The 16,212-nt window shown below is 42.2% G+C and overlaps 1 protein-coding gene across 1 annotated transcript in view; it reads left to right on the top strand.

Annotated features, from left to right (window-relative positions):
* Positions 1 to 16,212, top strand: part of p3h2 (prolyl 3-hydroxylase 2) — an 84,520-nt gene that overhangs the window by 53,786 nt on the left and 14,522 nt on the right. Inside the window, exons 2-4 of the mRNA XM_080770333.1 lie at positions 3,401 to 3,535; positions 5,703 to 5,892; positions 13,625 to 13,756. Coding sequence (XP_080626459.1) covers positions 3,401 to 3,535; positions 5,703 to 5,892; positions 13,625 to 13,756 — 457 coding nt within the window. The remainder of the gene's footprint in view (positions 1 to 3,400; positions 3,536 to 5,702; positions 5,893 to 13,624; positions 13,757 to 16,212) is intronic.

The raw sequence follows: 16,212 nt of genomic DNA, 5'->3' as shown, positions 1-16,212 counted from the left end.
ATGTACTCTGGTCCCAGCTCTCAACGATGACGTAATGTGGTATCTGGTCCCAGCAAACCAGGCACAGATTTGCATACACATAAAAACGGTTGAAAAAAACGGCTGTCACTTTTTGGAACCAAGTAACCACAGTATACTGCTAATCAAGCTTACAAATGACATATACATAGAGGCAGAAACTGAGATTTTACAGTTTGTAGCGGTTTGTAGCGGTCGAAAGTACTTGCGCGCTCTGCTTGCGCACTAGTAGGCCATTTATGGCCTACTAGTGTGCAACAAGCAAGTATGCACTCGGCAGAGTGCAGTTCTAGTTAGCTACTACTTTAGTAGAAGCTACTCTTCCTGGGGACCACACATAAAATATATGTATAAGAAAAAGAGTTAAAAAAATAAAATGCAACTAAATATAAAACAAGTGATTAATAAATATAACATCTCAACAACCATGAATACAATTTCAGTTTAAGTACTGTTACAGTATGAAAGATTTTAAACAGTGTTCAATGTGTTGACCATCATCAATTTATTTTTAAAATCTAATTTACTTGTCTGATTTGTGATGGAAGACTATGCAGCTCTTTCATTGCTCTATATATTACTGTGTGTTGCATTGCATTTGTTTTTGAGATGGGAAACGTAAAAAGACCTTGTGCGGAATGTCTGGTATTGTAGGCGTGTTCATCAGAGCTGAACTTCAGCCTGCAATACAGGACAGCCGGAACTTTAGATGAAATAATACCTCTGACAAAAGCCAAAAGTGGGAACTGAAGCCAGCACGGGAGGGAGAGTGTTTTCTGTCGCTGCACGAGTGACTCGTACCTGTTAAACTGTCTTAATAGGCCTTTATCCAAAATCCATTTCCATTGGAAATATCTGTTGAGACCCTGTAATGGAGATAAGTTCCAGATGTGCCCTATAGTGCTCTATTCCATGTTAAGTAGGACTCCTACGATCACGGCAGCATAATCACTGTTCTCATTTAAGTAACTTTGGGATCACTCGTGCATCGACATAATCACATAATTTTGCTGTCTATGAACAGTGATACATAACGGCTATGGTATGATCTGTTGGCTGGATATAATTTGCTGATACAATCTGCTGTGTGTAGTGTAGTCTCTGTACACTGCCAGACCCAGAGAAACGATAAACTATTTACCAAGTCTTTATTAGAAACAGAGAGTGCAGGCCTGTCCTTGTGATGTGATGAATCGCATACAAACCACCTTCATACCCGCGTTTTTTCTCCCATCTGTCCTGGGAAACGTTGTGGTCTGTTGTGGCGTTCAATTTATCTTTCATGTGGGACTGTTTGTAGATGTGGGCATGTTTGCCGGCGTGAATGCATGTTTACACGCAACTTTCTGGATGAGCAGTTTTGGAAGTCTCCAGTCAGAGTGTGTGTGTGTGTGTGTGTGTGTGTGTGTGTGTGTGTGTGTGTGTGTGTGTGTGTGTGTGTGTGTGTGTGTGTGTGTGTGTGTGTGTGTGTGTGTGTGTGTGTGTGTGTGTGTGTGTGTGTGTGTGTGTGTGTGTGTGTGTGTGTGTGTGTGTGTGTGTGTGTGTGTGTGTGTGTGTGTGTGTGTGTCAAGGGCTCGAATCCTGATCCTAATGACCTTTGCTGCGTGTCACTCCCCGTCTCTCTCTCCCTGTTCCCTGTCCATCTCCATTGGTACTATCAATAAAGGTTTAAGCAAAATAATATCCTGTTCGTCTGCACACGTCACTCCTTCCCGGTGAAACTTCTCACTTTCAGTTAGGCACAGCCACGAATGAGTGATGTCATCATGCCCTCACGCAACAACACCTGTCACTAATATGTGGCGGCGTATACTGTAAGGGTTACGTCGTTACAAATGGTTAGGTCAAGTGGATTATACACTATGCAGAAGTCTGCCATTAGCTCTCTTCAGACGTGGTTGGCCAGCTGCCAAGATAAGACTATTGCTGGTTTCTATCATTTTAAAAATGATGTAATTTAATGACAGTTTGTACAATATCCTTATATCCCCATTAGCACACACATGTGAAATTAGGACGCACGCACGCACGCTAGTAAGCAATAATTAGTTTGTCTTGTTTATCTCATGAAATGACAATCCTTGCCAGAGTACTTCATCTTGTTTATTTTACACAAATGTTTCAGTTAAGGAGCGGAACGCTATGATTATTTCACTGAGATGCATACACTGTCATGAATCCCACATTCTGTCAGCTACGGAAGCTCATCCATCATGCTGGAGATCTTTCTGTCAAAGGATGGCAGCTCGCCCCCAATGATGGGAAGAGTCTGAGAACAGTCTGTCTCTTCAAAATATTCACTTTTGTCAGTTATTCAATTACTAACGGGTTCCAAAATTCCTGATGGGATAAATTAGTTATGGATTGAACATACCTTGTTATTTTTGGCAGACAGTCGGGGCTCATTTGGAGGAGCATTTGAAGAAGAACTTCCTCAGATCTCTTGCCTTGCCCTGCTTCAGTCACTCTTCTGATCTGATCTGAAGTACATTTAGTTAAAAAGGCACAACTTTACCCATATTCAGCAACGTAATGTGAGCAGGACAGAGAAGTTTACATTACCACCCAACACATTTTAGCTGCATCTAGAATCAATAATTCTACCACATTAACACTATAAAACCACCCGACAATTTTACTCGTATGGATATGAAGTATCAACTGACGGTGAAAAAATGCTAGTTTATCCAAATAGTAAGATTGTTTTTTCTCCAAACACAGACGTCCTCAAAACGCCATAGCATAAACGGCACAGAGTCACATACTGTACCTCGCCTGGGTGGTTTGTTTATTTTTGGAACACAGTTCTTATATGACGCAATCTAAGATTTGTCTTTGTGATTTCCAATACAACAGTAACGCAGTGACCCAGGGTTAGTGGGAGTGACGTCAGGACTTCGGCACTCTATTGATGTTGACTTTTCTTTTTTCCAGCAAGTGATAATAAGTTACAAAGTTGCCAGAATGTTTCAAGCGCTGAAGACTATCTCCAGTTATTCATACATTTTTATTTGTTGGATTCTGCATGTAATTAGTACATTATTAGAAGTTAGAACTAAAGTCATTGCTCGCCCAGCTGGAGACAGGACTGTGGCCCTCTGTGTTTATGTGTTGAAGGGGCTGTCATGGAATATTTTCTTGCCCTCAACTGATGTTGTATGAAATAAACCAAATGCTGGGACATGTTGTTTGGATCGGTCCATGTGTATGGACCCCAGCTGGCAAATAACTACAGCATCTCCCATTTACTTGAACTGTGGATAAACCTCCCTCTGCCTCTGATGTACTTTCGTATGTCGAGTGTTTGTTTAAAATTGTTTATGACAAGTGTTTGTCCAGAGAAATCTGATCTATATCCTTTTGTATTCCTGTGTCTCCATAGTTGAAACAGCCCGACAAGGCAGCGGCGGCGGCCCACACTTATTTCCAGGCCAATCCAGAGCATGTTGACATGGGTCGGAACCTGGAGGGCGTCCAAGAGGACCACTTTGTGGACCGTGAAGCCCGACCTCACCAGGTGAGACCCAAACTCTTGAGTCCCCCTGTTTGGATTCTGACCCTTAGTTTTAAACAATATTCCTTTGTTTATTCGTTATCTCTGCCTAGCCTATATATTCTTTCCTTCCTTGCTTTGTTTTCTCTGTTTTCCCATTTTTAATTCATTTTCGTACCATCCTTGCTACTGTCTCTCACCATCCATCCTCACTGCCTTTCTTTCATCCTTTCTCCTTCTCTAGTCTCTAGTTGTTCTATTGTTCCATTGTTTTCACCCTCACGCTTTTCTCCATTCCGCATCATTGCTATGAACCAATCGAGCGACATCCATCTTTATCATCATCCAGTATTATCATTAATCACTGCAGCATGCTGCCTTCTTTTTTGCCAGCTTTTGTCCTCAGATGTCTTTGCACCTTGCCAAACTGTCTAGTCAGCCAGAAGCTGATTCGGGTTAATCTGCTCCTCTGCTATCTGAACGGGGTGAACAGTGGCTGTTGTCCTGTATGAAAGAGGCCTTTGTTTTTGCGGTCACTGCAGTTTAATGAGAGAACTCGTTTAGGTCACTTGGTGCTGTTTGTGGTTACCAGGAGAATTCCTCTCCTCAGTGTTTCTGTCCATCTCTCTCACTCCCCCGCACTCTTCCTCTCGCTCTGTGTCTGTAAAGGTTATTTGCAACCGTAGGTCTCAGATTACTATGAAAACCTGCAAAACATGTTAGTCCGTTACGCCACCATATATGGCCGCCAGTCCGTCGTGCCTCGTGACACGTCACGCCACCATATATGGCCGTCAGTCCGTCATGCCTTGTGACATGCTCCACATATGGCCGTCTCCATATATGAAGATCACAACACTGACCTCATCAAACCCTGGATAGCCATGCATGGAAAAGACTGGATCATCACCTATATCTGCATAAGCCGGCCTGCAACTCTACATCTCAAACCTCAAACCCTTAGATCTAGATATCCATATAGAGCTAAACCTGTTCTGACATTCCATTGATGATCCTTCCCCATCCATCCCTCATCTTCGATGTCTCCCTTTTGACTGATACCTGTCCATTCAAACTCTAGACGGGCCCGCCCCAAAGTTATTGCGAATGCAGTGAGCACTTACTATGAGACCTAGCAGATCATGTCTGTCTGTCTGTCTGTCTGTGTGTGTGTCCGTGTGTCCCCCCTTTGTACCCATCTATGGAGCTGAGTGATTTGTTTGTGATTGATGCAACACACTCCATATTTGGACGTATAGCTGCTTTGGGGACTCCTTATATGGTTATGGCTAAGTTAAAAACTTAACTTAAAAATAACTTAACTTAAAAAAAAAATAACTTAAAAATAAATCTTAAAAAAACCCAAATATGTACGAGCTGCGTTCGCTTCCCGCGTTTGTGCGTCTTACTGGTTACTAGTCTAGCCGTTTTAAGGCCGGGACTTAAGGGACCGGTTACTTAAGGGACCTTAAAACGGGACCGGTTTAAAATTCCGGACTTAAATTCCGTTATTACTAGTGCCGGCAGCTGCCGGCACTAGTAATATCCATATATCCATATATAGTAATATCCATATATGGCCAGACCTCCTCGAACCCTGTACACTCAAGACACTGGCCCCGCTGCCACCCTTAGATCTCAATATGGAGCTGACCTGTTCTGACATTCCATATGTTGATCTGACCTCATCAAACCCTGTACACTCATAGTACACTCAAGACACGCTCCATATATGGGCAGTACAGAATTCATTCCATATGTTGATCTGACCCCCCATGCCAAAGCGCCAGTGCTCGCCCAGCAGTCTGCCGTCACCCAGGCGGATGCGGGCACACAACCTCGCTTCTCGCATTACTTACTGGTTATTAAGGAAGAAATAATTCCACATACCTTTACTTCTCTCCCTTCTCTGTCCCTCTCTTTCTATGTCTATAAAAGCCATGTCAAATGTACCTTTTATAATGCACTTTCATTACAATAATATTTATTTTGTATACTGTACATAGGATGCAGTTCAAAGTGTTTTTACATTTCAGCACACAACATAAAAAGAATAATAAACAGAATGAAATAAACCACACATTCCGATGGTAACAAAAACAACACAACAAAAGAAGTGCTTTTGCATTTACAGTATTTATTTCCCTCTCTCTCTCTCTCTCTCTCTCTCTCTCTCTCTCTCTGTGCCCAGCGTTCCTTCACAGCTGGTGTGAGGCTATATGACCGAGGGGACTATGAGGGGGCCATAGTAATGTTCGAGGAGGCCTTGGTAGATTATTACAAAGCAGATGTGGAGTGTCGGGCCCTCTGCCAAGGGCCACAGCAGTTCCAGGGCCATGACCACCTCCTGTACCGCTACAGCCTCCAGGAGCTTATATCAGGTAAGGTATTTTTCCCCTTTCAGAAGTTAACATTTATAGCACCAAAACATACAGCTATGGATCATAAACTGTACTAGAAACGTGTTGAGCAAATGAAAGCTTATGAAAATAGTTTTTGTGTACTTTACTCTAACAGAAGTCCACTTGCATCCATCATGCAGCATTCCTACATTAGAAGTTAGAACCACTGTTTGTTCTTTTCAGATTTCTGATTGGCCATTGCTGCAGTTATTCTAATACCCATCAACGCACATGTGGTTGATTATATTGTTGCAACTTGATGTTGAGCACAAAGGCTTTGTGTTTTTTCGTAAATGAATGCACTGTTAGTGATCACACTACAGCTTCGCAAAGGTAGGAAACGTATCAACGTTTCACACTTGAATTTTAATCCTGAAAAGTAACAGTTTTGGACACAATGAGCCGGTTTCCACCCGACCCGTTGATATCCATAATCCACTGGAAATATCCTATGGAAAACCATGGTGGAGCCAACTTCCTGATTTTCCTTGTACTGTAGCACTCCCTACTAAAATAAGACTATTTAGCTGAATCTATCAGTGTAGGTTCCACAGAACAGCATATTCACAGTTCTCGTTGAAATACTGTATGTTGATCACTGTCTATGAACAGTGCATCCAGTATTATATGTAGGCAGGTATGATATGATCTGTTGGCTGGATATAATTAGCTGATACAATCTGCTGTGTGTAGTCTCTGTGCACTGCCAGACCCAGAGAAACAATAAACTATTTACCAGGTCTTTTATCAGAAACAGAGCGCAGGCCTGTCCTTGCTGTGATGAATCGCACTGTTTACGACGCACCTTCCCTGCGCCTTTTCTCCCATCGGAGAAAACAACCCGCCGTGGGAATCGCTGTGGTCTATTGAGTTGTTAAGTCTGTCTTTCACGTGGTTTATGTTTGTTGATGTGGGAACGTCTGTCGGTGTCAATGTTTAGATGCACGTCGACCCTGTGGATTTAGAAATCTCCAGCCGGAGTGAATACAGACTATGTGAAGCTTTGGAATCCAACACAAAAGCAATGATTTGTGGCATAGGCTAGCACGGCATGCTGTACTTCTACTACTACTAGACTCTACTAGCACAGCATGCTGTACGGCACAAACCACCGACCACCGCCATGCACTTTGTTGTACTGAGACGGCTCAGGGCTGTGCCAGCTTAAGCATGATTCATACCAAAAATAGCAGATCTACAGATGTGTGTGTGTGTGTGTGTGTGTGTGTGTGTGTGTGTGTGTGTGTGTGTGTGTGTGTGTGTGTGTGTGTGTGTGTGTGTGTGTGTGTGTGTGTGTGTGTGTGTGTGTGTGTGTGTGTGTGTGTGTGCGCTCCAAGAAATCCTGTGTTACGAACTTGACTGTTGAAACATGTTTTTCATGGCATGTGATTAAGAAAATATTTCTAAATAATAGATTAGAAAAGGTGATACTTTAAACGGTGCCATCAGTGTTTACTTTCGCTGGTTGCCAAGTTTTCTCTGGCAGTACAGACTGAAAAAGATATGATATTTGGATATGATGATGCGACTCTCTTGGCTTGCCCTTCGGGGGGATATAAAAGTCAAATATAATGATGTTGAGAAGAAAGGATGTCACTTTCAAAAGATTAAAGTGGCTTTTGTGTTGGATAGAACTCTGGATTCAAAACCACAATGTTATGAAAGCATGGTGTGTGTGTGTGTGTGTGTGTCCCAGTATACACACAAAATGTAAAACCCTAAATGAAATGTGCCTGCAATTTTTCAATAATAGGGGGAGTCAGTCAATTCTCCAGCACATGTGCTTCTCACATTATCTCCAAGAGAATAGTTGCTTTACTGACTGTACATTTCAAAACAATCTCATTCAATATGACCTCAGCACCTGTGCTATTTTATAGCATATTATTGGACTTCGGTTTGGCTTCTAAAAGGTGACACACATTTTTGTTCTCAGCCTTTTTCCCCACTTACACTATCCCCCATATTGTCATTTGGAAAACATTGTTGGGGTCGCTGTAAGTGCTTTTCCAGATCTGTGAACAGCCTTTGAACGCAGCCCTCTCGGTCTCCGATACCTCTATTGAAGGAATGGAAAATAAAGAAGAGGAAGAATGAATAACTCATTGGGTGTTTTTTAAGGTAACAAAGCACGTCCACGGTCCACATGTTGCAGCGAGTTTGGATCTCTGCGGCATTCATTGAACCATAGCAACACATTGATTGAAGAAAGCACTCCAGCACTGTGAGTGAGTGAGAGGACAGCTCGGCATGACGTTACCGCAGACTGAGAAGCTCCCTGGGTGAGAAGCTAATGGGAAGCAGGCCATCGCAGTTGGTGTGGAAGTGTTATGCTCTGCTGCTTGGAACTATTGGCTGCCCGCAGTATAGCTCAGGGGATTTGGGAAGACATGCTCTATTACCATCTCTAACTGCATCAGAAGATGCTCCGAGTCTGGGCCAGAACAGAGCTGAGTGAGTCCACCGGGACTGTGCTGATTCACAACAAGACCTTCCTTCTTTCTCTGCATATTAGTCTGTGTGTCTTTCTTGTCCGTCTATCCTTTTTCTGCATTTTTCTGTCTGTCTCTGTTTCTGTCTTTTGTGTGTGTGTGTGTGTGTGTGTGTGTGTGTGTGTGTGTGTGTGTGTGTGTCTCTCTCTCTCTCTCTCTCTCTCTCCCCCTCTCCCTCTCCAACACATCCTGTAAAACTGAAGTACACAGCTCCAACAGTCCTTCATGCTTAATCAGATAAATGACTTATGTCAGTATGAAACCATTCAAATCCAGCACACATCTTCACCATGCTGGCAGTCAAATAGAAAACCCTTTATTTCTTGTAATGATTCATTATTACATCATTAAGTGTGTGAGCCGCGGTGTGATAAAAGGCACCACGAATCAAGCAGTTAAGTTGCCAGTTTATGCATTTATGTAATATGTATTCATCATTGCATTTTGTTGGCCCAAAGTAGTGCTGAGTAAGGCTGTCTACAGTAAACCCACAGGCACAGCTCAGCCCAATAGAAACCCAGATCCAGAACGTTAATTTCCTCACTTCCTCGTAAAGTCCCCTTCACTGCCTACAGGCAGTAAAGCTTTGGCTTAATGTTCTGTGTTATCGTTGCATTTTGTTGCTCCAAAGCGGTGCAGCATAGCATGGTGCACATCCAGTGTGAGGGCCCATAACACAGGGCTTCAGTACTAGGCCAGCTGGAGAACATACAGTACTGTAGAGCATGCTGGTTGTGGGGGAGGTGCGTGAGAAGAGCGTTAACCATAGCAAAACACTGGCACCAGAGGATAATCATATGATTTTACTGATATACTGTACACACATACTGTGACTTGTGTGTTTTTTGAGGGGCTCTAGCCCCTCCTATGCACAGCTCAGTGTGATAGTGATTGCCTGATGTACGATGATAAGAGCGCCCCTCACTTCACACAAGTGTGATTCTTTTCTTAGTGGGAGAAGGACGGCCCTTTATCACTAAAGAGCCAGGTGGTAGCTGCACAGCGTAATCTCTGATTAGTGTGCGTTGTCTCAACCGTATGTATGCATGTATGGCCCTGGTCTCGTAAACAGTGAAAATTGAGTAATTCATGCTTGGGCTGGCTTTATTTGACTTCCAATAATTTTCTGTAATCTCACAGCGGTGGAGAATATGTGATGATAGATGGAGTTTATTTGGCCAAAGGAGGCTTATGTATGTTTTTTTCTTCAGTTGAATGTAGTCTGTTATTTGTGTTGAATGGAAAAAGTTGATTTTGTATGAAAACTTCCTTGTACATTGGCTTCAATCTCCAAATGTAATCTAATGATGGTTTTGAGACTGAGAAAGCATGTCCCTTTGCTATCGTGCGTGGTTATAGCATGACATAGTTCACCATCTCTGGTTCCTGGAGAGATGACAGTACAGTTCTCTCTTGGAAAGAGTGGCGCTGCTGTGGCCACTTAAACTTGACCTCACTGTAGTCACATACTCAAGCATGTGGATGGACGCACGCACGCACGCACAAACGAACAATTGTAGATATTTTCATGCAGACACTCAAGCACATGCGTCCATAAACAAACCAATTCAGAACACACATTAACAAACAGGCGCATCAATCATTTATGTTGAGGGGGTAATAACAGCATACTGTGAAATCAGTCTCCTGATAGATGAACAAACCCAAGATTTATCATCCCTCCAAAAAACAATAAGGAGACAAAATCGCTGCACTACATACAATTTATGGTAGATTGATCTTTTGATCTATGTTACGATCGTGACAATGATATCATGTCTATTTAATTTGATACAGATCAGGACTGCCCACTTCCACTGTCTGTTTTCCATTAAGTTCACTTTGTTTTCAGTTTGTTTTCAACACAAAACATCACATTTCTGTGAGGCCCTCATAAAAGCACTGGATTGTTACTAAGGGCTGTTTATAGTTAGCATGTTTTGATCTACGTTTTTGATGCAGCAGTTGTGAAGCTGAGCGTGCGGCTATTCAGTTTGGTTTCTAGTCTACCTCTAGTCAAGGTTTGTGGGGAAAACAACAAACGACTAGATTCCATGTTGTTTATATGGTAATCTGACTGTCACTGTCAAATGGAGCCCACGATTGCTACAGTAGTTGAAGTACTTTATGATCTACCTGACATGATGTGGTTGGTTTATTTATTTTAGTTTATACCGTAGAGATCATCTTGACCGCACCAATCCCAGTAGGCCTATAATTTTCCACTAATTCTATTTTGACTTCACAGTCAAAATAGAATTTTGGGAGCATTGTTTTCTCTAAGCTGTATAACAATTGAACGTGCTATGGAGTGTTCCCTAATGCCTTGGGAACTTGTAAACATTAATAAAATACAACTGAAATTCTCATTAATTGAATCTATACCAGGAACGTGGGATTCCGTTCTAATCTCCACAATCCCTCTGTCATTTAATCCAATAATAAAAAATGTTTTTAATTTATTTTATTTTATTTGCTTTTACTCACATGTCACAGTCTCCACACAGAGTCCTTTTTCTGCTCCAAATGAGACAATCTGGCATCTTTAGGATCTTATAAAACCTCAAAACAAGCTAAGCTAGCGCTGGGCGCTGCTGCTTCTCCATGACTAACAATAACAACAGCTGTATTCTTCTGGCACTGGCGCCACATTCTGACCTGTGGGTTAATAAATACATACTGTACACTAATACATACTGTACACTAAACAGTATGTAATATTGTCCTTTGAGTAAATCAAAGGACAAGATTCTTGGCCAGAATCTCCTCCTTTATTAACAAAAGGGCCCTCATACTGCCCATTTTTGACTATGCTTGTACGTCCTGGTTCTCTAACATCTCAATGGCACAGAAAACCAAGCTTCAAACTTCCCAAAACAAACTAATCCGACTTCTTCTTCACCTAGGGCCCATGACCCACCTATATGCGGAGCATTTTGACAGCATAGGCTGGCTCAGGGTGGAAGATGGGCAATTGAACATTGGGCCTAACATTCAAAATTGTAAATTTTACCCTCAGTACCCACTTACTTGACTAATTACTTTAAAAAAGTGAGCAACACCCACAGCCATAATACTAGAGGGAGCGTGAACAACAATCTGGTGCCACCCATTTATAAAACAAATATGGGCAAATTCACCTTCCAAAGCACTGCTACCCAGGTGTGGAATGCCCTCCCCCCATCCCTCAAAACAAACAAATCACTGGCTTCCTTCAAGACAGGCCTACAAATTCACCTGTCAGCAGGTCAAAGGGAGAGGAGGTGATCGCCCCAGCCTCTTTATGCTAATAATCCCCTTCCGATTAACTTCGGCCCCAACCTGTGCATACTGTATATTTCATGTTTTGAGGAAATGTATATGTTTTTAATTATTATTGTCAATTGTTGTTGCTGTGTTATTATTATTCATGTCATGTGTGAGTGGATGGGACCCGAATGGAAACAAGGCTGCAAGGTCTTTCTTCGGTGAAATCCTTTTTTGGACAAGAATGCCTGACTGTACATTGTGCCGTTTGCATTTATATGTTGCCTAATAAAATATTCAATCAAAAAAACAACACACAATTCAAAAATTGACTTCCTCTCAGATTTTTTTCTTTCACTGCCTCCATGACTGGATTTTATTTTGATCTATATGCGATATCAACAGGAGTTTTTGCCATGTTGCATTTACAGCCGTCCAATTTGACGTCAACTAATCAGCACTCTCCAGCTCCATAGTCTCTTCTCCACACTGTTCAGACATGCCCCAATAGGTCACTGTTCCAGTGTTCAGACATGCCCTGCAACCCCAATAGGTCACTGTTCCAAACATGGGCTGTTGTAGCAGAAGGAGCCAGTTATATCAAGTGTAATGACACAATGTTGTCACTGTGCTAGTGTGCTCTATTGCAGCAGTTGAATTAAGCAGCCGAGCCACTGTTGGTTTCCATTACACTGGATAATGGGCTATAAATGTAAATCTCGCTTTTTATCGGTCAGTCTTTCCTTTCCTCAAATAATGTGTCTCATTGCGAGTCAAGTGCCTGCTGCGATCCAATAAGAGGACTCAGTATATCATCGCTTTCCCTTTCACCCTGAGATGACATCACGCAGATGAGCTCATCGACAGTCATCGACAGTTAATGGCTGTTGGCGTGAGACCACATCATATGGTGTTAAATTGGCAACAGACCACACAGAGCCCCAGGCAGTGCACTGGGCCAGCTGTAATATAAATATAGATAATTATAATGTAAACAGTCAGTAAGGGGACCTGTGGCCACTGCACCTTCAATGTAGGCCAGTAACTGATAGGATATCTAAAAAGGGATACATTTTTAAATAAACTTCTTCCTTCCTATTCCTTTTTTGAACATAAACTAAGGACAATAATATATCTTGTTTATTTTTATTTGTTTTATTATTTTAAATCTAGTTCTTCCTTTATTTCCTTTGTCTGTTCATTTACTGTATGTTTTAATATGTTCGGAATAAATAAATAAATAAAATTAAAAATGAAATGTCAAAATAAAAGAACATTTTCTTCAGTAACAATCATCAGAGACCAACATAATATAGTACGAATCCTGACGTTGCTCCTCCCACTTTTTGACCATCGCCCGTTCGCCTGCTTTCGCCGGTAGTCGCCGGGTCCCATAGACAAATAATGCACTTCCGGAAAATTCGTCTGGCTGTTGCCATCTGTTAAAATGTACTGTGTCAGTCCATGAAGCAGTGGTTCTTAAAGTGGGGTTGGACCCTAACCCCCAGGGGTCCTCCTTGAGGGGGTTCCAGGAGGGCTCCACTCCCAGGCAATATGTGTTAATATAGCATTACAATCATTTAAACCATCAGTCAATCTAAACTTTATTTATATAGCACATTTCATACAGCAAGTGCAACTCAATGTGTCTTCACAGATTAAAAAGTCACAGATTAAAAAATAAACATTAAAAACATGTATGGAAATTAAAACATTTAATTAAGAATAGAAAATAATAAACAATGGAGTCATAATATGACTTAACATAGTTAAAGGCTATGCTAAACATGCATGTCTTAAGATTTTTTTTTAAACTGTCCATGCAGGCAGGCTGTTCCACATTTTAGGACCATAATAACTGAAGGCTACCATGGCCAAATCAATTTAGGTGTCCTTGACATGAAAATGTTTGAGAACCTCTGCTATAAAGCACCTTGAATTAACACATGGATATTACTTCCATCTCGTTGCAGACCACTTCACTCAGGTTCTTCACTGTGAGCATGAGTGTGTGAGAGATCTGGCCACGCGACCCGGACGACTCTCCCCCATGGAAAACTTCCTGCCCCTGCACTATGACTACCTGCAATTCGCCTACTTTCAGGGTAAGAAACACATACACGCAGACACTAACACGCACACACACACACACACACCCACACCCACACACCACACACACGCAGTAGTCACGCACACACACACACGCAGTAGTCACACACACACACACACACACACACACACACACACACACACAGAGGAGACAACACAACACAACACGCACTATTCCTTTGAGGTAATGGACCATGATACCTTTAGTATGACAGCAGATGCAAAGCATGAATACAACCATTTAGGGTGCACCACCCTGTGTGCACTCATTATCATACACAGCCACAAAGAGCGCTAGAGTTCACCACGCCCAATTTCTTGAAGTCATTATCGTGTGTGTGTGTGTGTGTGTGTGTGTGTGTGTGTGTGTGTGTGTGTGTGTGTGTGTGTGTGTGTGTGTGTGTGTGTTATTGTGTGTGCGCGTGCGTGTGAGACATAGTGCAGGAGAGGGTGCTGGCAGAACAACACACATGGTGTTGTTAAAACGCCAGTGTCTTGAATCTCAGTGAGATCATAAGATTATACTTAATGACCTGTAAGCATGTGGCTCTCATAAAGTCAAGTGGATCACAGGATCTGTGCAAACACTATACAGCAGCTGTGTGTGTGTGTGTGTGTGTGTGTGTGTGTGTGTGTGTGTGTGTGTGTGTGTGTGTGTGTGTGTGTGTGTGTGTGTGTGTGTGTGTGTGTCTGTGTGTGTGTGTGTGTGTGTGTGTGTGTGCGCTCTTGTTCTGCTATCTTTATGAGGACCATACGTCCTCACAAGGATAGAAGGAGGAAAGGAAAGTGGTCCTCACGTTCCTTAGGGTTAGAATTAGGCGTAGATTAAAGTTACAGTTTAGGTTTATAGGGGTTATTATGGGATGAATGTGGTTAATATTGAGGTCCTCAGTCACAAGTATAGTTACGAAACTGTGTGTCTACATGTGTGTGCATGCATGTCTTTGGCAGTACACGTCGCTATAAAACTGACATAGGCCTACTTCTTCACAAAGGCTTAAAATTCAGTATGTGAACACTTACCGTGTTGCGTGGGTTTACGATATCCTAGAGGCGCTCATGCCTGTTAAATCTGCCCTATGAGCAAAGCATCTGCACATCCAGCTTTCACCACTCACACACTGGTTGAGAAAAATAAAATAAAAAATCTAAAATATTGATACAGTACAGTAGCTTGTTAGTGATCGTTTTATCAGTGAATTTTGCATTTTCTAATAAATATTAATTTCCTTTTCAACTTTGAAATTGCAAGTGTGGGGTTGCCAAAATGTTTCCCCATAAAATGGGGTCATGGTATAAAATCATTTGAGAGCCACTGATGAATTTATGGGTTTGTTAAAAACTGTTTCATTTGTTCCATCCATTAGCCTTATGCATTAGATCAGAACATGACTGACGGGCCAGTATTACGGGTTGGAATCTGTCTTAAGACACGTGTCACCTGTCATCGCCTCACTTTCCAGTCACATCTTTACCTGTCCTGTACTAGAAAATAAATGCTCTATGATAAAGCCACCCATCCCCCTGTCGTTATTTAGTTATGCGCTAGGTGTCTACTTATATTATTACACATTTTTACACACTTTTCTTTTTGAAAATCACCTCAGACACCAAAATGTTTGAAAATGTGTTTGAAATTTGGAAAAGTTGGCCAAAATTGCGATGCCAGGTTTAATGTGGTTAAAGTCCACAATGATGTTTTCTCTGGTTTACTGAGCTGAACTCCCTCAGACTTAAAGAGAGCTGGAAAGCACAGCAGACACGCTGACCGCATGCAGCTCATGTGCTGTCTAAGACTCGGCCAAGGCAGGAAATCTTTGGTTAGCCCCTATCCTTTACAAGCATGTGTACATGAGAGACCTACAGAGAGTATATGTATGAACGTGGAAAGAGTTGCGTGGAAGTACAATATATCTTTGTACTCTGTGTGTGTGTGTGTGTGTGTGTGTGTGTGTGTGTGTGTGTGTGTGTGTGTGTGCGTGCGTGTGTGCGTAGTACCTACCTGTTGCCCAGAAGAGATGTCATATATTGAAGGGTAGACTGGATAAATCATTGTAGGAGGGCCTCACTGCCTCATAGCCAACACTCTCAACCTGACGGTGAAGGAAGAGAGAGAAACGTGTGTGTGTGTCTGTTTCCACTATCTCAACCAGCCGCAGTCCATGCTCCGTTGTGGTAATAGTCTTGGAATGTCAGCCTCGATGGATTTCCTCAGCACACACACAATTACACACGCATGCACGCACTCGCGTGGGTGTGCGCACACACACACACACACACACACACACACACACACACACACGTCTCACACACACACACACACACACACACACACACACACACACACACACAGACACGCACACACACACACACACACACACAGCTCATTCAGTTCTGCCATTACGTAGGTAGATGAGCGGACAGACATGAATGACATACACAGTCAAATCTT

The sequence above is a fragment of the Protomyctophum bolini genome (genome assembly GCF_963924005.1).
Source record: "Protomyctophum bolini genome assembly, chromosome: 8".
NCBI lineage: Eukaryota > Metazoa > Chordata > Actinopteri > Myctophiformes > Myctophidae > Protomyctophum > Protomyctophum bolini.
Note: the sequence above shows the minus strand (reverse complement) of the source record. Positions and strands in the feature narration are given on the sequence as shown.